Here is a 22,437-nt window from a genome sequence, read left to right on the forward strand (position 1 = left end):
ACATATCCTGAATAAATTTTGGTTTGGGATTCATGGTGTTACTCTTTCATCAACTCCCAGTTCTCTAGCACTTCACTGCAAAACAAGAAGAGTCCTACAAGTTTTTCTTTTGTGGCCACGACCACCACACGTCCCACACAATCGTAGAGACGACTCTTTGTCAATCGATACTAGTTTTTCCTTCCTTGGCCTCCCCCGAGACCGCCTCTCTCGATCCCGGGATCTCTTTAGGCATTGAAAATCAATTTCCCGTGCCCTCCAAGCTTTATCATAAGATATAGTAACTCCAAGTTGTTCCTCTACCTCCTTGATTATATCATTTGGTCTATAATCAGATGCACCTTCCTCAAACTTGGACTTAATCAGCTGACCAACAACCCAACTACTGGCTTGATGATGGTTGCAATGAACCTTCTCTGTCAAACAAGTATGGACAGTGTGGAACTTTCTTATCAAGAAGCAGTCCGAATCGTTCATCTTCGATGCACAAAGTCGCCACTTACAGCTTTTGTCTACACATATAACGAACAATAAATCTCTTGTCGAACGCCTTACCTTGAACTCGAAATTTCCCCTTATAGCCATAAGACTTAACTTGCTCTGTACATCCTTCTTGCTTGGGTAAGTCTGACCCACTGCTATAGTATCACCCGACATCAACTGCTCAATAGTTAAATTTTTTGGTACATCAGTGTTCAGCTTGCTCAGAATATAAGCAGGGTTGAATGCTCGAGTTCGATGGATCAGATGTTACATATTCTTGGACGTCTTTTCTGCCATTTCGGATGGTAAGACTATCGAAATACATATCATTCGAGGTATGGGGATGAATCTCATCGCTACAACCGTAAGTATCGTCTTGCATATGCTTGTTTTCTACCTCATTATCATGTCCTCTATCATCATTACAATCATCATGTTGATGTTGATCAACATTTTGCATCTCATCATCACAGTTCAAGTCTGCCTGAGGACCACAGCTTATGGCAGTTGTGTTTTGTTCTTCAATTTCAGTAAGAGCAAGAAAGGGAGGAATTTCAGACTTTTGTGCAGTAGGAACAAAACCAGAAGTTCGATTACTTACACTTCCAGAATCGAACGGGACCGGATAACGTACCTCCTCCCCTTGACTTAGTGATTCTCGACGTTTGATAGTGATGCACAAGGGGGTTCTCCGGCCACGGTCGTCTACAAGATTCTCACCAATGAAAAACTCGACATAGACTTTGTCCAAAAGATCAATATACGTAATCTTCTCATCGACGATGATTCCTTTTAGTTCGTCACCATTGAATTCAAAACCACTCACTAAAAATCCAATCGCCATTATACATAACCAGAATTCGCACCCGAGACATCCTGAAAACATGATATGTTACATTAGAAACTAGGAAATACATTGAGTTTACAGGAACGAGTACATTGATTTTGCAGCCGCCAACCGTTGGTCTCTTGGTCACTTAACACTTAAACCAATATGATCTTGTCCCAAGACATACTGATTATTACCTTTTCCATTTTGAATTCAACACAACACTCAAACATGGGGGATTGAACCCTTTGAGTTCTTGGTCGAGTGCATATGGCTTAACCAATTGAGCTAAGTTTACGATGACTACTACTAACTAATGGTTACTCAAACTCTAAAAGTTAAAGGTGTAATCTATTGACGAAGCTAAGCCCTCGATTTCGAATTCGAATTAGAAAAACTTATTGCAACGCATTAAATCAAAGGAATAAACACAACCTAAATGCACGAAATCTGAAACAAGGAAACTTACAGAATCGAATCACAGTAAACTCAATCTCCATAGCTATAGAAGAAGACGAACTCCAATTAACCATTAACGTCAAATATTTAATATTGATATTCGGGATTTTCAGAACCAAATGGCCATTGCGAACCGAGAGAATTGGAGTAACTTCGAGTGGAACCGAAAACTTACAGAAGGGGAGAGAAATCAAGAACTGTTTGTGTGAGCGACGAGGAAGCCCACCGGGGCAGCGTGACGGCGGGGCTGATTTTCGCGCTACGGCAGAGGCAGTTTTATGGTCTCAAAATAGAGTAATATAAAAAATAATAAATTTTATAATGGTTTCACAAGTTTGCCCTTGTAGAATGCCGCTCGGCCATTACCCTCCAAAAACGCCATTGTGTTCGTGTGCCTAAGACGCAACAGTCACCGGCAGTCATCAAAAAATGGCGAACTCCATTGAAGCTAAGCTCGAACTTTTCCTCCAATGGTTACAGGTAACAACGGTGAACTTATTCTCAGTTCCTGAATAGGTAATCGAAAGAAAACGATGTCAGAAAATTAAGCAGCTTAATGGTTTCAGTTTCCATGATTCCGGAAATCAGTAGCATCTTATTTTTCAGTCAAGTGGTGTTCATATGCGTGTGTAGCTGAGTTATGAATTAGAGTTCTTTGGCTTTTCATTTACTGGGATTCAATTCAGGTTAATGGAGCAGAACTTCGAGGTTGCACGATCAAATATAGCGATTTAAGCAAAGGATGTGGACTTTTTTCTGCTAACGATGCCTCTGACGGTATTCTAAATTTCGATCTTCTTTATTGTCACATTGAATTGTATTCATGCGGTAGTATTTGAGTATGAAGCCAAATTGCTTGGCAGTTTCTTTGGCTTTCGCTGTTGTTTGATTATTTGAGAAATAAATATCGGGCTAGAAGCTCATGAATTTCTATGTGGAGAGTTTATCATTCAAAGTTTTTATCTATTTTTTTTATACACACGACCTATTTTGGAAATGAATTTGAATTTCGTAGATGTGCCATACAAATAATTCTAACTATAGGCGTCTATGAAAGAATTAAGGAAAAAAAAAATAAAAATAAAAGTAGTAGTTCGTTTTCATAAAAATCACTTCTATCAAACTTGATGTTGGTGGTACGGTGCACTCATAGTAAATCTGGTTTTTCCAGTGGAGGTTGCTGATTGTTCCTGCAGAGTAGCTCTGGTGACTAAATTCAATGGAATTGGTATATAGTCTCTAAATAATTTGGTGGGCGAGAGTGAATTTGAAGGTAGGAAGAAATAGTAATATTCTTTTTATAAGGACTCTTGGATGCTGGTAGCTGCTACATAGCCAATTTTCTAGGCTTCCTAGGCTCTTTGTTCTCTGTAATGATGATGATAGATAGATAGCACATCAGTCGCTGGTTATGTGATGAGCACATCAGTCCTAGGCTCTTGGGCCTCCTGTTCTTGCTGTGAAACTATGAGCCTTCCAACAGCCAAGATTAGTGACAGTTGACTGATAAAAGCTCAGATGTTCTCTCTGCCAAGTCTATTTTCTTGAAATTTTGCAGAGGGGAGGTCTCCCTTCCCCTGGCCTTTTCTTGAACTTTTTTGCAATACAGAGTCTTGAAAAAGTTAAAAAATTTCTTTGAACTTAAAACTTCTTGGTATTAACATTTAACATACAAGCTTGTTTCCAGACCAAACACCATCAAATTTCCCTCTCGTGTTGCTACTTATGCAAGGAACATTGGAAAATGTTAGACACTTCTCTAGAGTCGCCTCCTCTTGAAAGGACTTTAGAAGTTTTCTGAACATCAATCTTTAGAAGTATGGTTACTTATTGAAAAAGAAAAGCTAACACACTTGCTTTTGTAATCGTACTGGTTAGGAGTATTTCAGGGTAACTTTTGTCATAACTTCTCAGTTTCTCAGGGAACTAAATCATTTTCTTACTTGTGCAGGGGTTCTATTAGTTGTTCCCCTAAATTTGGCTATTACTCCAATGAGAGTTTTGCAAGATCCTCTGTATGGACCAGAGTGTAGAGCAATGTATGAAGAAGGTGAAGTAGATGATAGATTTTTGATGAATTTATTTCTCATGGTTGAGCGGCTGCGTGAAAATTCTTCATGGAAACCGTATGTATCTTTGACATTTCTTAATTTATGTTTCTGATAAACGTTCTTTCTAAATGATCATTTACTTTTCTGTCCTATAGTTGGTGAGATCTCAGTGATTTAATTATCAGGTACCTTGATGTGCTTCCTGCAAGATTTGGGAATCCACTTTGGTTTACTGATAACGAGCTTTTGGAACTGAAGGGTACCACACTTCATCGAGCAACTGAACTGCAGGTGCAAAGTTCATTTTGGTATATGTTATATGAATCTTAGTGTTAGTTCATACAGAATAGTTGCTACTCTCTCATCACCTGAAGAATGGAGTCAATTTATTGATACTGTTGAATACCATTTATGATCAATCTTCATGATCAACTGCATGAGTCTCAAGGTTGCACGTTAAAAATGATGGTTAATGCAGTTGTAGTTTACACCTATTGCCCTTAATTTTATTTTTGTTTTACAAATAGACGGCCAGGAAATCACAGGTATCCCCCACCACCACACACACACACACAGAATCTCACTGTACATGGTTATATGAATCATCATGTTCGGCATTACAATTTTATGGTGATGTCTCATACCAGACTTACCTGTTAACCAAGAATCTATTATCTTTTTTTTTTTTTTTCTTGTTTTGCAGAAAAATTCATTGCAGTCATTGTATGAAAAAAAAGTGAAGAAATTGGTTAATAGATTGTTGACTCTTGATGGGTCTTCAGTAAGGTCTGTAACTTGGATTTCATTATCTCCTTTTGTTTCAAATTGATCATTTGGAAACAATTCTTTTTTTACTGTATGTCCTTAGAAAAATTTTCCTACTTTGATATACGATTGTATCTTATCCTTAAAGTTTCTTATTTTGAGGAACCATAGAATCTTTGAAGTGGTTGAGAGGTCCTCAGATGTGTAGTTCCTGGTTAGGTTCCATTCCATGAATCTCAGTGGTCTTTGGTGTTTAAAGCATTTTTTTTATTATCCTTTAGGTTTTATTTTGCTTGATTGGAATTTCTTTTTATTACTCAGCTCATTTGTCTGGATTGTTTGTCTTTATTCCCCTTGTATTCTACAAATGAAAGTTTGGTTATTTTTTTTTTTCTTTTAAAGTTAGACTTTGCTCTGTCTGTTTTTGTCTTTAATGTTGTATCACTATGCTGTTCACTGATGCAAAGGAAAGTCATTTTATGTGCTATATTCTATTTTCATTTTTTTCAGGGAGTTGAGCTTTGAAGATTTCCTATGGTATGCAACTTAGCAGGATAGTTTTATCTTAATCTTGTTTGATGAGCCTCTGCTTAACTATCCATTCATGTTTCATCCAAGATTGAACATGATTTTTTTTAGGGCAAATTCCATTTTTTGGGCACGTGCCTTGAACATTCCAATGCCACATGCTTATGTGTTTCCTAAAATTGAAGAAGAGATTGGAAGTGTCTCCTTGACCGAAGAAAATACTGAGGTTTCAACTTCTACTGTCTCTGAGGTGCAGTTGGCTTGCCCGAAAAATGAAAATGGTGCTCGCCCTTGTACCTAAGTTATTTGAAGTTAGTTTTTGGGGAGGAATTATTTTACGTGAACTTACAACTAAGTCAATCTCAGGATGTGAAGATCATCAGATAATTGACAGCACAGCTAGTGAGAAAACATTTGGGTCTTTAAAACAAGAAACTGTTTGGGTGGAGGGTCTTGTTCCTGGCATTGACTTTTGCAATCATGGTGTGTAGAAATTTATCAGATACTACAGTTCTTTTGATCCCTTGTTCACTTTTGTGTTTATTTCACTTTATTCTGAACAAATTCTATACAGATGATGTTTCATTGCAATCATGTATGAATTCTTTTTTTCTTTCATCAATAGAATCATGTTATAAAAATGGATTATCAATTGGGTCAGAGATACCTCCCGGAATAGTGATCAACTTTTTCAAGTGTATAAGTTAATTAAAAAAAATGGAAAATAACAGGAAATGCCTGTTTAAACTTTGTTTTCATGGTAGTGTTGAAGAGATTGAGGGAAAAATATCAGGAAATCATTCTTCTTGAATGTGCTGTCTGGAAATTTTTTGGAGCTGTTGGATGGAATGAATTTTTCTTTGGATGTTTGCTTGTCAACATTGTCTGATACTGGCCATGGTTTCGAAATTCTGACATCAGTCACTCTCTGACTAAACGTCATACTTTTAGATCTGAAAGCAACAGCAACATGGGAAGTTGATGGACCAGGATCAATTACTGGAGTGCCTTTTTCAATGTACCTCCTCTCTGGTATTGTGATCTTTTCTGGTCTTATAATGCCTTTTACTCTTCATTGCTTATTTTGGAATTCCATATCCTTTCTCCACCCCTTTTTTTTATCCTTCTGTTTCTAATGATTTAGAGTTCTCCCTTCTAGGATTCAGATTTCTTTGAGCTTTGGTGTTGAAATGATTAAATACTCAACTTTGTTGGAAAAGTGAGGACCTCTTTGTTATCTTTCATCAACTTCATTTTTCCCCCGAGGCCAATGAAACCATCTATTCCTTGTTGTCATTTCACTCTTCCATTCTCTTTTCAGTATAATGTTACTGCATATTTCTAACAGTTCTTTATACTTGATATATTCGGAAAAGCTGGTGCAAGGTCTTCTGGAATTGAGGAGGTTTCAATCAGTTACGGTAACAAGGGGAACGAGGTATCAATTTTTAGTTTCGAAAATCTTGTCTGTGAACCGTGAATATTGCTTTCATCTTTTTGTACTTGGGCATATATGATAGAAGGAAACATCTTTAGCTTACTCTAAATTAAATTGTTACGTCCACAGTTTTCTTCTGCATTGAAATTCCTTTACAGAGTGAGCTTAGTGTTTATTATTTTTATTCTATCTTTCTGATAAGGTTATATTTTTTCCATCCTTGGCAGGAGCTTCTTTATCTTTATGGATTTGTCATTGAAAATAATCCAGATGATTATCTCATGGTAATGCTATCTAACACAGTAGGACTACTGGACACCCTTTTCCTTTAGTTAGGGGTATGTAGGAGGGTTGGTTTGGGTCAGTCTTTTGTCAACGCTGACTCTACGCCTGCTGACGATTTAGGAGATTGAAGAAAAATGAAGTTGAATATTTTTTCGTTTTACAATTATACAAAGTCGAACCAATCAAACCAATTCAAATCATTTGGATTTTCAATCTTTGTTTATGCCCTCCACTTATAAAGATTTGTTTTCGTATATACAAAAACCAGTTGTTTGATGGGTGGTATGTAGGTACACTATCCTTTAGAAGCAATCCAGAATGTTCCCTTTTCTGATTCGAAGATGCAGCTCCTTGAAGTACAGGTTAACGATTTTAAAATATACGTTCATAGCTTATATTATGTTCAATGGTTATCATATTTAACAGATAGTATGTTTTACTATTTGTAAATGCTTAGTCGATTCATTGTCTGGACAAAAATGTTGAATCTAATGAGTTCAAATTTCTATTTTTAACTCCTGTTTACAGAAGGCTGAAATGCGATGCCTTTTACCAAGAAGATTGCTGGATCATGGATTTCACCCACCAAAAACCTCAAATATCCAAGGAAGTGATGTCTGTAGCAACAGAGCCTGCAATTACAGCTGGAGCGGTCAGCGCAAGATACCTGCTTACTTGGACAAGCTGGTTTTCCCTGAGAAATTTTTAACTGCCTTAAGAACTATATCTATGCAGGAGGATGAGCTTATGCAGGTTTCATCATTACTGGCAGAGGTAGGGCTACAACTTTTGGGTTCATTTAAACCAATATGCTGAAGCTCCTTGTTGCTTGGTACAACGTTCAGTAATAATTATCAGAAGTAGATATAACCATTAATGGTCTTGAATGTGAAAATCCGTATATTTTTTAACGCCCCTTTTGTTTAACTGTAGTAGGATTGGTCTAAATCTTTGTATGAGGACGAGAGACCTCAAGAAGTTAGACTTTCGATGAAGTGAAAGTTGATCACATATTCTAATCATCATGCACATTTTTTCATAGACAATTGACTACTTGGTCTCACCCAATCTGAAACAGGAAAAACAGAGAATAGAATAATCTTTTAATGATAAAGAATCATGTGAAATTCTTTGCTCTTGATCATGATATTCCAGGAAGTTCTGTTATTCAATATATTAGTAATTGATAATATCTTTCTTTAAATTTTTTCTTACTGGATGTTGTACAGAAATTTTTTATTCAATGAGAAGTTGAGGTGAGACATCACGAGCGAGCTATCGATTATTCTTTATGTAGTTGCAAATTCTCATGTTCTGAAGTAATATTATATGAACTTGAAAGTATATTTTTTTTGTTGAGGAACTTGAAAAAATTATTTTCTTGTCAAGCTTAATATTTCTGCTAATTGAAATTATTTTTCTTCTGTAAGGTTGTTGGACCTGAAGGGGATAAGCAGCCCACTGAAACTGATGTCGAAGCAGCAGTCTGGGAGGCTTGTGGTGACTCTGGAGCCTTGCAATTACTTGTTGATCTTCTTCAAAAGAAGTAATTGCTAGATTGTATTTTAGCGATGTTTGTTCTACTTTCTATACTCAAAATGCAATATTAATCATAACCCTCGTAGGTGTCCTGAGAGGAAGTTTGAGTTGTGGCTCACTTCAAGTCCTCTAATTTTTATTCCTTTTTTTTTTTTTTAATAAGTGAAGATATCCTTCTGAAACTCTACTATCCAAAAAGCATTTACAAGGCATCCCTTTTGAGTTTTGAGGTAACTGATGGTAACCGTCCATGTTTTAGGATGATGGATCTTGAAGAGGGCACCGGAACTCTGGAAAGCGACACTATGATGCTAAAAGAGGTCCAAGTGATTGAAAGCATGAACGTAAATGGCTCATATCCGGAATCTGCAAGGTACCATCCTTTATTGGTGAATAAGTTTTAACCTTACAATGGTTTTTGTGACTCTGAGTACATGGAAAAGCAATAATCTGTTTGTAGTTTTCTAGATGTGTTTGTGTTAGGATAGAGGGAGAGGTTCATCAATACCAAATTGAGTTAAACCAAAGAATGTTAATCCGTAGAGATATGCATGAATCATGTTTACGTGACAATAATGACTTCAAATTTGTGAGATCTCACGTCGGTTGGGGAGGAGAACGAAACATTCTTTATAAGATGTGGAAACCTCTCCCTAGCAGACATTTTTTAGAAACCTTGTGGGGAAGCCCAAAGAGGCCAATATTTGCTAGCGGTGGGCTTGGGCCATTACAAATAGTATTAGAGCTAGACACCAAGCAATGTGCCAGCGAGGAGGTGGTGTGCCCACAAGGACGTTAGGCTCGAAAGGGGGATGGATTGTGAGATCCCACATCGGTTGGGGAATAGAACGAAACATTCTTTATAAAGGTGTGGAAACCTCTCCCTAGCAAACGCGTTTTAAAAACCTTGGGAGAAGCCCGAAAGAAAAAGTCCAAAGAGAACAATATCTGCTAGCGGTGGGCTTGGGCCGTTACAAAATTCTTCTATTTTAGCATCTGAAAAGAAACTCTTCCCATTTTGATTCTTAAAAGTCCATCATTTCTTACAATTGTTATCTTTCTCCATTCCCATTCTCCTCGGCCGCAGCAGAAGGTCAGATGATGACAGGAAGGAACGAAAATTGGTGAGCAGGAACCAGTGGTGTAGCATTGTTTATCGCCAGGGACAGAAGCAGCTAACCACTCTATTTCTGAAGGAGGCAGAACACGCTTTGCAATTGTCTTTAAGCCACGAAAACTGAACATCTCTTAAGGTTTCATCTGTTTCTTTGTTATTTAAATGCATGGAAATGTCTTCTTTTTTCCTGATCTTTCTTATACTTATCGTTTCATATGAAAAAAAACATACTCCATAGTTAGTGGCCATAAGTATCTTGTCAATGTTTAGATTTTGTGCCCATTGATTTCCTTATATTCTTCGTAAACAACATTGTCGAAAAGTTGTGTAGGTCCTGTGTCTTTTCTGCAAATATTCTCTGATTTCTTTCTTTACACAGATTTTAAAAGAAAGTTATGATGACGTTTTTTCATAGTAGGGCTTTTGCATTCTTTTAAGGGTGGTGTGTTAAGGTTATTTCCATATATTGTTCCATTTGAACCCTTCTTTCTATGCATGTGTAGGGTTGTGATAACTGGATCCAGCGACCCAAAATACTATATTTTCGGTACCTTACAGGTAAAGAGTGTCAAAACAGTAGATTTATGACCTATTAAGAATGACTTTCACAACGCATAGAAAAATAATTAGTATTGTAGTAAAAAATGATTGAAAAGTAACATTATAAAGATCTTCCTTGAGACTCAGTTTTTTTGAGCGAATTCTTGACCTACCGATAATTAGTGTTGTTCATCATCTCTATGAGCAGGAACTCTCCTTTGTTGTCGTTATAAGTTTTGTTACGCTATGCTCGATAATACAAACCTAATCTTTATGAATTAGATATCTATTAAAAAAAAAAAAAACAACAATTTATTAATGTATTATTGGTCCTTAGAGTCCAGCTTTGATATTTTCATTAAATATTGGGTTGAAAAAATGTTCCATTTCTTCTATCCCACAAAGCCCCACCCCAAACCTTATTAAATTGTTGACAAATTTATTTTGTATAGAATATAAATTTAATTTATTTTTGGGTTCTAATTAGTCAATAAATCTAAGTGGGGGCAGAAGTGTAATTACGACACCAAACTTTTCAAGAGGACATAAAACACCTTTGGAGCTCCTGACTACATCCATTTCATTAATTATTTAATTTTCTCGTCTTCTTCCACACTTTAACATCATTAGATTTATACCATATTTTTAATATATATATTTATTTATTTATTTTATATTTTCATTGTATTATCTAAAATTGGTTTATGAAAATATAAGTTGATTCCAAAATCGGTGATCCCGTCTTTTTTATTTTCTTTTCTTTTTTAAGTTCAAATAGAAATGAAAGTGGAGAAATTCAAATCTCTGATCTCTCTTTGGAACGCTGAGATCATTTACTCATATTAACGGTTCACTGACATTTTTATATTCTATTATTCATTTTAAAAATAATTTTTTTAAAATTAAAATTCTCTAAATAAAAAAATTATTAAAAAAATAAAATAAGGGAAAAAAAACAAGAAATCTCCTTTTATATATATATATATATAAAAAATTGAATATTAAAAACTAAAGCATTTAATAAGGTTTGAAATATCGTATTCTAATGTCACATGGTTGAATTTGGCCATAAATAAATTCTCCATCACCAAAAAAAGAAGAAAAAAAAAAAAAAAAAAAAAAAAGAGGAGGGCCCACAGAACTAAGGCATATGGGGATTCACGTGAGAAGCACGTGTTGGTGGGGACAGAAGTGCTTCCGGTCGAAGTGCATGGGAATATAACCCACGTGAAACCTCTTTGGTCTGCTTCCTGTCTCCCCCCCCCCCCCCCCCTCCCTTCCCCCAATTCGTACCATCGCAATACGACAACTGGATTCTTTTTTTCCTTTTTCTTTTTTTTTTCTTTTTTTTTTCATTTACTTTCGTTGTCGGGTCGACACGACCATCAATTTGATGTTACATATGAGAGCTATTTTAGTTCTTCTACTTCGTGACAACCTAGAACGAACACTTAAATATCTCACCTTTAAAATAGGTCATTTCAACATTTATAATATATACTTGTTTATATTTTTATAATTTTATAGATAAAAAAGTTATAGGTAAAGAAGAGAGTGTTTTTTTGTTCACAACTGTTGTCGATGTCGTCGTTGAAGATTTGTAGAAATTTCCGTCTAACACTTGTTGCCATCATCTATCGGCCACAAATTCGATCCTATATCTATAGTTTACATATCTTCTTACTGTCACTCGTAAAACCCTCCACTTGGAAGCCCGTCCACTACAAAAAAATCATGACTCATCTGCAAAACTATACAGTCCATTGTCTCACACTATTGTTATCGATAACAATATTTTAACATGTTTATGCACTCATAATGACCTTACGTATCCACGTGCGTTCGTTAATATATATGATTTTTGTTCTTATTAAATTCTTATGTTCATATATTAATCAGAAACATAAGAATTTAATAAGAAAAAATATATTTTTTAACGTGAAAAGAAAAGAAATTGCAGACATCAAAAATGTTTTTTTTTTTTTTTAATGCAATAAAACAGGAAAAAAGAAAATAATGGTGCAAAAAGACAAAACATAAAATGCAAACAAAAAATAATAAAGAGAAAATGACGGCAGATACAAATTTTGGAGAAATTGGGTTTTAAATATTAAACCAAAATAATAAATGTATGGTTGTAGTATATTAATTACATAATCAAATCATTTATTTTAATGAAACATCTCAATTATTAGGAATATTTAAAATATTATAAATATAAAGTAATAAATTTCACCACCAAAAAAAAAAAAAAAAAAACCAACCTGTAATAGTTATCGTCTATGCCTAACACTCAATTGTAAGAACTCCAGTAATTCTATATTTGGTGATGTCTTGAGATTTAAAAAAAAAAACACATGAATAAAGACAGAACATGCTGAAATAACTTATATTTATATGTGTAAATAGTATTTACTACGAAAAATCACTTCAAAACAAATAAATAATATTACAAAGAATTTAAAACTCGTACCTCACAATTAGTTAAGTTATGAACGTGTGTGTATTGAAAAGAACTCAAAACATCGATCAAAACATCGATCAATGTTTGGAGTTGAAGTGTAATCCACGAAGATTTGTTACGATGTATGAGCATGATTAGATGTGTAGTAAAGTTTTTGTATAAAAAATGGAAATAATTGAGTTGGGATTGATGAATTAAAGGATAAGAAGAAGTATGCATTATGAAATGATAATTGGAGTGTACTTTTAAGCTCTCTTTTAGATTATTCGTCACGTAAACAACAACAAAAGGACATAAAAAATCTACTCACTTGCTTTCTTGTTTCTTATTATACTTTTATAGGGGCAAATTTAAAGGACGTATTGAGATTCGAGAAATGATTGTGACCTATTTTTATCATCTCGATTATTCTAAACCAGTTTCAGGTCATTTTTAGAACCGTCCGTAAATTTTATTTAAAACTATTTCGACTGAAAATTCAAAGATATATTTTTTTTTCTTTTTTCGGCCAAATTATTATAATGATAAAGCAATAGAAAAAAAATGGAATTTTTATTTTATTTTTTATTTTTTACTAACTCAAAATTTTTATGTTGGTTAATTATTAATAATTAATATAATTATGGGATAATTTGGTCATATCAACAATAAACTTCATGGTTTAAGAAGAGACCAGAAACACAAAGTACACTGACATTGCTGCAGTTGCAGCCAGCAGCTGGAATCAATTAAACAAGTGATTTTACGATTTTGCCCTTCTCATTTCCTACTTGCGGCTTCAGAATAAATAAATAATGGTAATTTTTTTTAAGAAAAAAAAAAACAAAAAAAACAAAAAACAGGACTCCCAAATGTACAGTTATGTACTTCCAACCGAAATTAAATTTAAAATTTATGTCGAAAATTGATCAAATAAAACCCAATCTTGATTAAATTTATAATTTAATCCAAAAAGGATAAATAGAAATTGAGGTTATAAATGTAAATATTATTTTCTTAATTTTTTAAATCTAAAGAATAAAACATAAACTTAATAAGTATTTTTTTTATTAGCTAATTTTAAGTTGTTTTTTATTACAAGAAAATTTGTTTCTCAATTAAGGGACTGTTACACATTGTTTTTATAAGGGTAAAAGAGTAATTATGGACAATTACGAATCTCAAATTTATCCTTGCATATTTATATATTTTTTATGAAATTATTTTTTAATTTAGATTAAACAAAATTAAATACAATTTAAAGTACATAATTTTTAATTAATTATCTTATAATAATTAAATAATTAAAACACATCAATTTATTATTAATATATCAATTATTATCATACTTTATTTTACACCGGATTTTTTTAAAACCATAATTATCAGCAATTATTTAAAAAATTTACAATAAAATATGACAATTATTATAATTAACTTCCAAAAAAACCTTATAACTTGATTTTAATTCTAACATGTTATAATAAAATTGAATAAATTATCCGAAAAATTCCGTTGAAAATATTAATACTGACCTAGTTCAATAGAATGTATTAATATTAAAAATAAAACCCGTTTGACCCCATATTATTTTGCTTTCGAATATGTCATGCATGACTCGACTCAAATAAGTAATTGGCAAGTAATATCAAATGACAGAATAACATAATGGTAAGAAAACGACCTCGGTCACATTATGATACTTGTCTTTCTCGATCACACGTAATCTGATAAGTGTCACTTGCATGTCACATTTTGTACGCTCTTGTTTTAGTACAATTGTGACAAACAGACATAATGGATTAGTCGATTAAAAGTGTCATTTTATTCATTTAATTAAAAAAAAAAAAGAAAAAAAAGACAAGAACTCATTTATTATTATAATAGAGACTAGATAGATACTTAGCAACATTAACATAATCACATCGCCGTACAGTTCCATTCCATGGTATATTTAAAGCAAAATCCAACCCTTTGAAGGAAATTATATATATATAATATATTATTATTATATAAAGAAAAATGGATTCCACCGGCACCGCCGCAATTCCTCCGACACTGTTTCACAACGGCAACCTTCCGACCAAATTTGTCTGGCCACACGCCGACTTAGCCGCCATTGTCGACGACCCAGAAGAGCTTCAAGAGCCATTGATAGATTTAGCCGGATTCCGACGAGGGGACGCGGCGGCGACGGCGGAGGCGGCGGCGATGATCCGGGTGGCGTGTAGGAACCACGGATTGTTCCAGGTGACGAATCATGGGGTGGACCCGGATCTGATAAGGGCGGCGTACGAACAGGTGGAGATGATATTTAAAATGCCATTGGGGAAGAAGAAAAGCGTGGGAAAGAAGGCAGGGAGAGTGTGTGGATATTCAGGAGCTCATGCTGACCGATTCAGCTCCAAGCTGCCTTGGAAAGAAACCTTCTCTTTTGAGTATTGTAGCGATGATTCTCAACGCCTCCATGTTCTTCATTACTTCAAATCCTTCTTGGGACAAGACTTCGAGAAAACCGGGTTTGTCGTCCTCTCACTTTTTTTTCTTTTTTGTTGAGGATTGTTCGGTAGTAGTCCCACTTTAGCTGATGTTGAGAATGATAGCGCTTATGCTCAAAATGGTCAATATCATACCATTGTACAGAGTCGTGATTCCTAACATGATATCAAAGTCATGTTCTTAACCTACTCATGTCAATAGAATCCTCGAGTGTCGAACAAAGAGTGTACTTTATTCGAAGACTCCATAAAAGGAGTTAGCTTCGATTAAGGTGTCACGTGTTCTTTCAAGGTTTTGTCTTTTATTTAATAAGTTTTGTTGTGATTTGTGAAGATGGGTATACCAAAAATACTGCGAGGAAATGACAAGAACAGGGCTAATGATAATGGAGCTTCTAGCAATAAGCTTGGGCGTAGAGAGGCTCCATTACAGGAAGTTCTTTGAAGATGGAAGGTCTATTATGAGATGCAATTACTACCCACCATGCGAGAATGCCGCCCTGACCTTCGGCACAGGCCCTCACTGCGACCCAACATCCCTCACCATCCTCCATCAGGACCAAGTTGGTGGTCTTGAAGTGTTCGCTAACAACACTTGGCTCTCTGTCAAGCCCAGACCAGATGCTTTGGTTATTAACATTGGAGACACTTTTATGGTAAACCCTTTTGAGTTTTTAAGTAATGGGTCGAGAAGATTTGAACCTCTGACCTTTTTGATAATGTAGGCACTGTCGAACGGGGCGTACAAGAGCTGTCTGCATAGAGCAGTGGTGAACAGGAAGAGAGTGAGGAGGTCATTGGTGTTCTTTGTGTGCCCAAAAGATGATAAAGTGGTGCAACCCCCACGAGATTTGGTGGGCAGAGAAGGGCCAAGACAGTACCCTGATTTCACATGGTCAGATCTTTTGGAGTTTACACAAAAACATTACAGAGCTGATGTTGCTACACTACAAAGCTTTGTTCATTGGCTGCGATCTTCACCTTCCACCAATTCCATTTGAAATTTCATTATAAACCCTTTGTCTTTTTTCTTACTTTGTTCTTATTCATATTCTCTGTGTTTTTCCAATTCTTCTGCTGCTATATAATGCCCTTTTACCAAAGCCATTTTAAGCCTACTTGTACTGTTCAATCTGTTGTTTTTAGTGTATAAACACAGACGACGTAGTTTACGTAAGATCCCACATCGGCCGGAGAGGAAAACGAAACATCTTTTATAAGGGTGTGGAGAACTCTTCCTAATAGATACGTTTTAAAAACCTTATGGGGGAAGCTTGAAAGGAAAAGTCCAAAGAAAACAATATCGGCTAGTGGTAGGCTTAGACTGTTATAGTTGAAGACGGGTAGAAATCTAACTCGTTTGAAAATTTATAGTAAATATAAGACTTTTACAAGTAGATGAACAAGTTTTTATAAACTATAATTGAATCAAAAAGCAAAGTAATCTCGAACCGGGTATCGTTTTTACAACTTGGTATTGCATAGACACAGCTGCAGGAAGTTGTTTGATGACTTAGGCATATAGTCTCAAGCGCATCGTTATAGGTTCTCGACACAGTGGGCATGTTGAGATGGTTACCCCACAGTCTTTGCAGGTCTGGTAAGAATACAGCGACGGAATAGTGAGCAGATATTCGTGAGTGTCTCGGTCGGGTAATACGATATCATTTCATTAGAAAATATTAGTCAAAGTATTGGCAGTGTGAGAAAGTTGCATGGTAGAGAACTTACTGTATGACCACATGCAAAAGCCATATCCTTTGGGTTTGTCAGGCAGATGGGGCAGACCTTCAACAACAGAAATTGAATTTAAATTTTTTTATAATAATGAGGCCACTGAAGATTAAAAAACGTTCTTTAAGTACTTCATTCCAAACCGGCTCTAAATTTGTAACCCTGTAACTGTAACAGTCTAAGCCCACCGCTAACAGATATTGTCCGTTTTAGCTGATTACGTATCGCCGTCAGCCTCACTGTTTTAAAATGCGTCTAGTAGGGAGAGATTTCCACACCCTTATAAGGAATATTTTGTTCCCCTCTCCAACCAACGTGGGATCTCACAATCCACCCCCTTGGGGGCCTAGTGTCCTCGTTGGTACACCGCCTAGTGTTTGGCTTTGATACCATTTGTAACAGCCCAAGCTCACTATTAGCAGACATTGTCCGTTTTGGCCCATTACCTATCGTCATCAGCCTCACAGTGTCAAACGTATCTAGTAGGGAGAGGTTTCCACACCCTTATAAGGAATGCTTCGTTCCCCTCTCCAACCAATGTGGGAGCTCACAATCCACCCCTTGGGGGCCAGTGTCCTCGCTGGCACACCGCCTGGTGTTTGGCTCTGATACCCTTTATAACCGTCCAAGCCCACCGCTAACAGATAATATCTGCTTTCGCCCGTAATGTATCGCCGTCAACCAGTTAGGGAGAGATTTTCACACCCTTATAAAAAATGTTTCGTTCCCTTCTCTAACCAACGTGGGATCTAAAATGAAAACGAAGTTACCAATTCGGATGAGGAACTCTGGTTTTCAGCATTGTCATGATTGATGACTTCAGGAGGAGGAGGAAGCGGCCCTGCACTTTTTGCGTACACAGATTCTCTCCTGCATGATACTCACTGTCATTTTTGCAAATCAAAACAGGAACTGTAAATTCACTTGGAATTGAAAATCTGGGCTTACTTTGAACCCTGCACAGAGAGGGTGGCTCTGTATTGAAATGGAATTTCCATGAGCGCAGCCAGGGCAAATGCTGCCTCCTTCTTTGATGCTTCTTTGCTCTCAGACATGATTTTTGTGAAGTTTACAAACTGGACCAACACAGAGAAGCCGATATAAAGTTAAGTTACAAACTACCGCTAGTAGATATTATCTTCTTCGGACTTTTCCCCTCAAAGTTTTAAAATGCGTCTACTAGGGAGAGGTTTCAACACCCTTATAAGGAATTTTTCGTTCCCCTCTCCAACTGATGTGGGATCTCACAATCCACCTCCTTGAGGGCATAGCGTCCTCGCTGGTACACAGACCGGTGTCTGACTTTAATATCATTTGTAACAGCCCAAACTCATTGCTAGCAAATATAGTCCGTTTTGGTCCGTTACATATCACTATTAGCCTCATGATCTTTAAATGCGTATACTAGGGAGAGGTTTCCACACCCCTATAAGGAATGCTCTGTTCTCTTCTCCAACTGATGTGGGATCTCACAATCCAACCCCCTTGGGGGCACAGCGTCCTCATTGACACACAGCTCGGTGTTTGACTCTGATACAGTTTGTAACAGTCCAAACCCGCCACTAGCAGATATTGTCCGTTTTAGCCCATTATGTACTACTGTTAGCCTCATGATTTTTAAATGTGTCTACTAGGGAGAGGTTTCCACATCCTTATAAGGAATGCTTCGTTCCCATCTCCAACCGATGTGGGATCTCACAATTCACCCACCTTAAGGGCATAGCATCCTCGCTGTCACACAATCCAATGTCTAACTCTGCTACCACTTGTAACAGCCCAAACCCACCACTAGCAAATATTGTCTGCTTTGGCCTATTACACATCGCCTCGCGATTTTTAAACGTGTCTACGAGGGAGACGTTTCCATACCCTTATAAAGAATGCTTCGTTCCCCTCTCCAACTAATGTGAAATCTCACAAAAACCATCACAAGCTAACCAAAACCAAACGTTGCATTCAGAACTCCAAGAAAATTAAAAAACAACCAAGCAAGTAGATTCAATGAAAATACCTGGAAATTATCAAATGCGCGTCGAGGGATGTTATCATCAAATTTCTGCATAGCATCCCACGGTCCATCCCCTACCCCGACTAGAATGATCGATAGAGGATACTGGCTGGTGATTCGAACGTTATGAGACTTCGAGCACAAAAGCTACCAAACTTTATAAAAGTTAATGTTTTACCTTGCAGCAACAATGGAGTTTATGGTTGCCTGCTCTTGATAACTTAATCTTCCAGGTGGCGTGTCGGGATTTCTCGTAACCTGTTCAATAGCATACAACGTTAGGCATTAAGAGAATGAAGCAGACATGAGAACAGAACACATCCAACAACCTGTCCATCTGCAACAATAACAAGGACATGATACTGCCAATTGCTTTTCTCAACAATGCTAATAGCAGAATCAATGACAGGAGCAAAAGAGGTTGGACCTACAAATAAGCTTCAGTTCATCGTTAGAACATTTATAACTTGGGCAGAAGAAAATTACATGGTCAATCTCAATGAAAAGAATCGGTTACGTATCATGTCGAGATATCCACACCTTTATAACGAATGGCTTCGTGGGATCTCACAATCCACCCCCCTTGGAGGCCCAACGTCCTCGCTAGCACACTACTCCGTGTCTGGCTTTGATACCATTTGTAATGGCTCAATTCTATCGCTAGATATTGTCCTCTCTGGGCTTTCCCTGTTGAGCCTTCTCTCAAGGTTTTTAGAATGTGTCTACTATGGAGAGGGTTTAGCTCTACTTCGACCAATGTCTCACATCGTCCAGTGACTGGCTCTGATACCATTTGTAACAGTCCAAGCCCATCACTAGCAGATAGTGTCCGCTTTTGCCCGTTACATATCGCCATCAACCTCCCGATTTTAAAACACATATGCTAGGGAGTGGATTCCACACCCTTGTAAGGAATGCTTCGTTTCTCTCTCCAACCACTGTGAGATCTCACAATATGATACCATTTGTAACAATCCAAGCCCATCGATAGCAGATATTATCCGCATTGGCCCATCACAGTTTTAAAACGCGTATGCTAGGGAGAGGTTTCCACACTCTTATAAGAACTCCTCCGTTCTCCTCTCCTACCAATGTGGGATCTCACAGTCTTACTATCTTCAGTTTCCTCACTCATCCATATAAACAATAGAGAACGAAACAAGAACAAAACGAAAGAACCAAAGGAAGAAGAGAGTAGCCACAGAAATTATCACAAATGGATACTAAAAACTAGCTCTTCATTATGATCAATAGCAAAATAAAAAGTAAACTGAAAAGTTCAAATGAACCTGATAAATTCAGGTATGGCAGAATTTCTCGATATCGAAAAAGAGCTTCCTTGAACCCTTTACATGGCCTGTGATCGGGATAAAAGCTGAATACGTGTTGATCACGTGTCGATGCTTCAGAAAAAAGAACTCAAAAATAAGGTGGTTACTCACAGTTCAATGAAGAATCTAAAAAACAAACTAAGACTAACCATCGCCAAAGCCAAAACAAGGTATCAAACCATCATCATCAAAAGGAGACAATGTCTGACCAATTATAGATATTGCTTGCTCATATGGATTGGGTGTGCTGCTAATTGAATGCAGACTTCTTCTTCCAAAACAACGCCTCCCTGCAGTCAGTGACATATATCCTCTAGCAATCTATGGAAGCATTCATAACCTTCATAATGATTAACAAGTAAAGAAAGATTCACCTGTCCACTCATTGCTCTTCGTAAAGTCGATTCCGAGAATTAAATTCGACGATTCAAGACCTTCGTGTCTCAATGCAGATATAACCTGACCGAAACGTGTACTCGAGTGAATGTCAGCTTGATCATTTGTTCTTGAACATAATTTTCATGGGATATGGTAATTCTATTCTTAATCTTAGGTGAAAAACCGAAAAACGATACGAAGTAGACGTAGTATGGACTGTTCAGCATGCTTTTACACAGGAGTTAAGCAGTTAGGATAAAAGAAAGAACCTGATCCAATGAGGTGAAGTTATCGGCAATACGTCGATAATCGATTTTACGATGACGATTTGAATCCATTTATTCGTCTGCCTACAAAAAGGTTCGAGCACGTTATCATTTAAGGAGAAAGTAGTTTTTCTCAGAACTTCAATCCTTCAAAGCAACATGACAACATCCACATGTTTAGCATCCTTTGAATACTCAAATACCACATTTTGATTATCAAGTCAGCTAACAAATCATTCTAACTTCCTAAGTCAAACATTGAAAATCTATGATTATCCCATAAGCAAGAACCCTGCTCGATTCATCGATGCTAGAAGGAAAAAGGGTCGTGCCAACAGCTAGTAGATATTGTCTTCTTTGGGTTTTCCCTTCCGGGCTTCCTCTCAAGGTTTTTAAAACGCGTCTGCTAGGAAGAGGTTTCACACCCTACGAATATTTCGTTCTCCCCCCCAACCGATGTGGGATCTCACAATCCACCCACCTTCGAGGTCTAATGTCCTTGCTGGCACACCGCCTCAAATCCACCCCCTTTGAGGCTCAGCCTCCTCGCGGCACATCGCCCGATATCTAGCTCTGATACCATTTGTAACAGTCCAAGCCCACTAGCAGATATTGTCCTTTTTGGGTTTTTCCTTTCGGGCTCCCCCTCAAGGTTTTAAAACACGTCTTCTGGGGAGAAGTTTCCATACCCTTATAAAGAATGTTTCATTCTCCGCCCCAACCTATGTGGGATCTCACAATCGACCCCCCTTCGGGGCCTAGCATCCTTGCTAGCACACCGCCTCATGTCCACCCCCTTCAGGGCTCCTCCACCACTGATGTGGGATCTCACAATTCACCTCCCTCCCTTTTGGGTCCCAGCATCCTTGCTGACACACCGTCTCGTATCCACCCCCTTCAAGGCTCCTCCCTTACCGATGTGGGATCTCACAATCCACCCCCTTCAGGGTCAGCGTCCTTGCTGGCACACCCTCTCAAGTCCACCCCTTCGAGGCTTAGCCTTCTCGTTGGTGCAGTGTCTGGCTTTGATACTATTTGTAATAATCCAAGCCAACCGCTAGCAGATATTGTCATCTTTGAGCTTTCCCTCCCAGACTTATCCTCAATGTTTTAAAACGCGTCTAATAGGGAGAGGTTTCCACACCCTTATTAAGAATGTTTCGTTCTCCTCCCCAACCGACATAGGATCTCATACGTGGCATGATTGAAGCAGAGAACATAAAATTAGTAACTAAATGTGGGGAAAATGCAATTGGGTACTTTGGCTGCTGAACCAAAACAATGGGTAAGGAGTGAATTGAACTCAAAGCTCCATATCCAAGCTAAATTGAGCATTACCCAGAAGGAAAATCAAGCCATGGAGGTCCAAATAGCAGTGAACAGAAGAAAACAGACGCGTTGAGTTCAAATCAAAGCATAATTAAAGGGTTACATCTAAGAACAAGCAGTATTAGAAACTCACAGAGAGCAGAAGAGAGAAAAGAGAGCTTTTGATGGCCTGCAATGGAAACAGATACAAACAGAGAAGAAGGCCAAAAGGGAATTTGAATATGCGATATAAATCACCTCAAACTTTAAGCAAAAGGCTGGTTGTTGATGCGTGTACCCATCTTCAAATGGGAGTAAAAGCCAGAAATTTTCCCCTTTTTAATGACTAAACTCTCAACCAACTGTAAAGCTAGATATATACAATAATATTTTGATATGAGATAGTAATTAATTTTTTTTAAAGATTTTTTTGTTAA

At 37.0% G+C, this 22,437-nt stretch overlaps 3 protein-coding genes and 1 pseudogene across 5 annotated transcripts; 2 read left to right on the top strand and 2 right to left on the bottom strand.

Annotated features, from left to right (window-relative positions):
- Positions 1-3: 3 nt before the first annotated feature.
- On the bottom strand, positions 4-1,358 carry LOC147790452 (uncharacterized; annotated as a pseudogene).
- A 430-nt stretch (positions 1,359-1,788) lies between these two features.
- LOC111803121 (SET domain-containing protein) lies at positions 1,789-9,822 on the top strand. Of its 2 annotated transcripts, none has more exons than XM_023687401.2 (16): positions 1,789-2,251; positions 2,458-2,548; positions 3,723-3,897; positions 4,008-4,113; positions 4,526-4,608; positions 5,098-5,124; positions 5,227-5,396; positions 5,482-5,598; positions 6,067-6,147; positions 6,492-6,553; positions 6,781-6,837; positions 7,129-7,200; positions 7,367-7,612; positions 8,269-8,384; positions 8,637-8,750; positions 9,465-9,822. In XM_023687401.2, exons 1-16 carry the CDS (start codon positions 2,201-2,203, stop codon positions 9,616-9,618), a joined length of 1,722 nt encoding a protein of 573 aa, XP_023543169.2. In that variant the 5' UTR covers positions 1,789-2,200; the 3' UTR covers positions 9,619-9,822. The 2 variants fall into 2 exon arrangements, with proteins under 2 accessions (XP_023543169.2, XP_023543170.2); XM_023687402.2 differs by having other exon boundaries at positions 1,791-2,251; positions 9,468-9,822.
- A 4,648-nt stretch (positions 9,823-14,470) lies between these two features.
- On the top strand, positions 14,471-16,082 carry LOC111803447 (gibberellin 20 oxidase 1-D). Its single transcript, XM_023687846.2, has 3 exons — positions 14,471-14,996; positions 15,310-15,631; positions 15,701-16,082. Exons 1-3 carry the CDS (start codon positions 14,500-14,502, stop codon positions 15,974-15,976), a joined length of 1,095 nt encoding a protein of 364 aa, XP_023543614.2. The 5' UTR covers positions 14,471-14,499; the 3' UTR covers positions 15,977-16,082.
- A 239-nt stretch (positions 16,083-16,321) lies between these two features.
- On the bottom strand, positions 16,322-22,344 carry LOC111804537 (E3 ubiquitin-protein ligase RGLG3). 2 transcript variants are annotated; one of them, XM_023689383.2, is made up of 12 exons: positions 22,155-22,344; positions 20,696-20,776; positions 20,423-20,507; positions 20,198-20,338; positions 20,007-20,120; positions 19,047-19,144; positions 18,896-18,975; positions 18,721-18,826; positions 17,658-17,785; positions 17,480-17,579; positions 16,707-16,763; positions 16,322-16,572 (listed from the first exon to the last, which is right to left on the bottom strand). In XM_023689383.2, exons 2-12 carry the CDS (start codon positions 20,762-20,764, stop codon positions 16,489-16,491), a joined length of 1,062 nt encoding a protein of 353 aa, XP_023545151.2. In that variant the 5' UTR covers positions 20,765-20,776; positions 22,155-22,344; the 3' UTR covers positions 16,322-16,488. The 2 variants fall into 2 exon arrangements, with proteins under 2 accessions (XP_023545151.2, XP_086983449.1); XM_087127323.1 differs by lacking the exons at positions 20,007-20,120; positions 20,198-20,338; positions 20,423-20,507; positions 20,696-20,776; positions 22,155-22,344 and adding an exon at positions 19,258-20,000.
- Positions 22,345-22,437: the final 93 nt, after the last annotated feature.

The sequence above is a fragment of the Cucurbita pepo genome, chromosome 10 (genome assembly GCF_057944985.1).
Source record: "Cucurbita pepo subsp. pepo isolate OVF chromosome 10, ASM5794498v1, whole genome shotgun sequence".
NCBI classification, from domain to species: Eukaryota; Viridiplantae; Streptophyta; class Magnoliopsida; order Cucurbitales; family Cucurbitaceae; genus Cucurbita; species Cucurbita pepo.

Coding starts and splice junctions, on each gene's coding strand:
- LOC111803121 (XM_023687401.2), top strand. CDS start 2,201: ATGGCGAACTCCATTGAAGCTAAGCTCGAACTTTTCCTCCAATGGTTA. Junction 2,549..3,722: donor TGCTAACGATGCCTCTGACG/GTATTCTAAATT, acceptor TTACTTGTGCAG/GGGTTCTATTAGTTGTTCCC. Junction 4,609..5,097: donor CTTGATGGGTCTTCAGTAAG/GTCTGTAACTTG, acceptor CATTTTTTTCAG/GGAGTTGAGCTTTGAAGATT.
- LOC111803447 (XM_023687846.2), top strand. CDS start 14,500: ATGGATTCCACCGGCACCGCCGCAATTCCTCCGACACTGTTTCACAAC. Junction 14,997..15,309: donor CAAGACTTCGAGAAAACCGG/GTTTGTCGTCCT, acceptor TGATTTGTGAAG/ATGGGTATACCAAAAATACT. Junction 15,632..15,700: donor ACATTGGAGACACTTTTATG/GTAAACCCTTTT, acceptor TTGATAATGTAG/GCACTGTCGAACGGGGCGTA.
- LOC111804537 (XM_023689383.2), bottom strand. CDS start 20,764: ATGGATTCAAATCGTCATCGTAAAATCGATTATCGACGTATTGCCGAT. Junction 18,827..18,895: donor AACTCCATTGTTGCTGCAAG/GTAAAACATTAA, acceptor TCGAATCACCAG/CCAGTATCCTCTATCGATCA. Junction 16,764..17,479: donor AGAGTTCCTCATCCGAATTG/GTAACTTCGTTT, acceptor CTGTTGTTGAAG/GTCTGCCCCATCTGCCTGAC.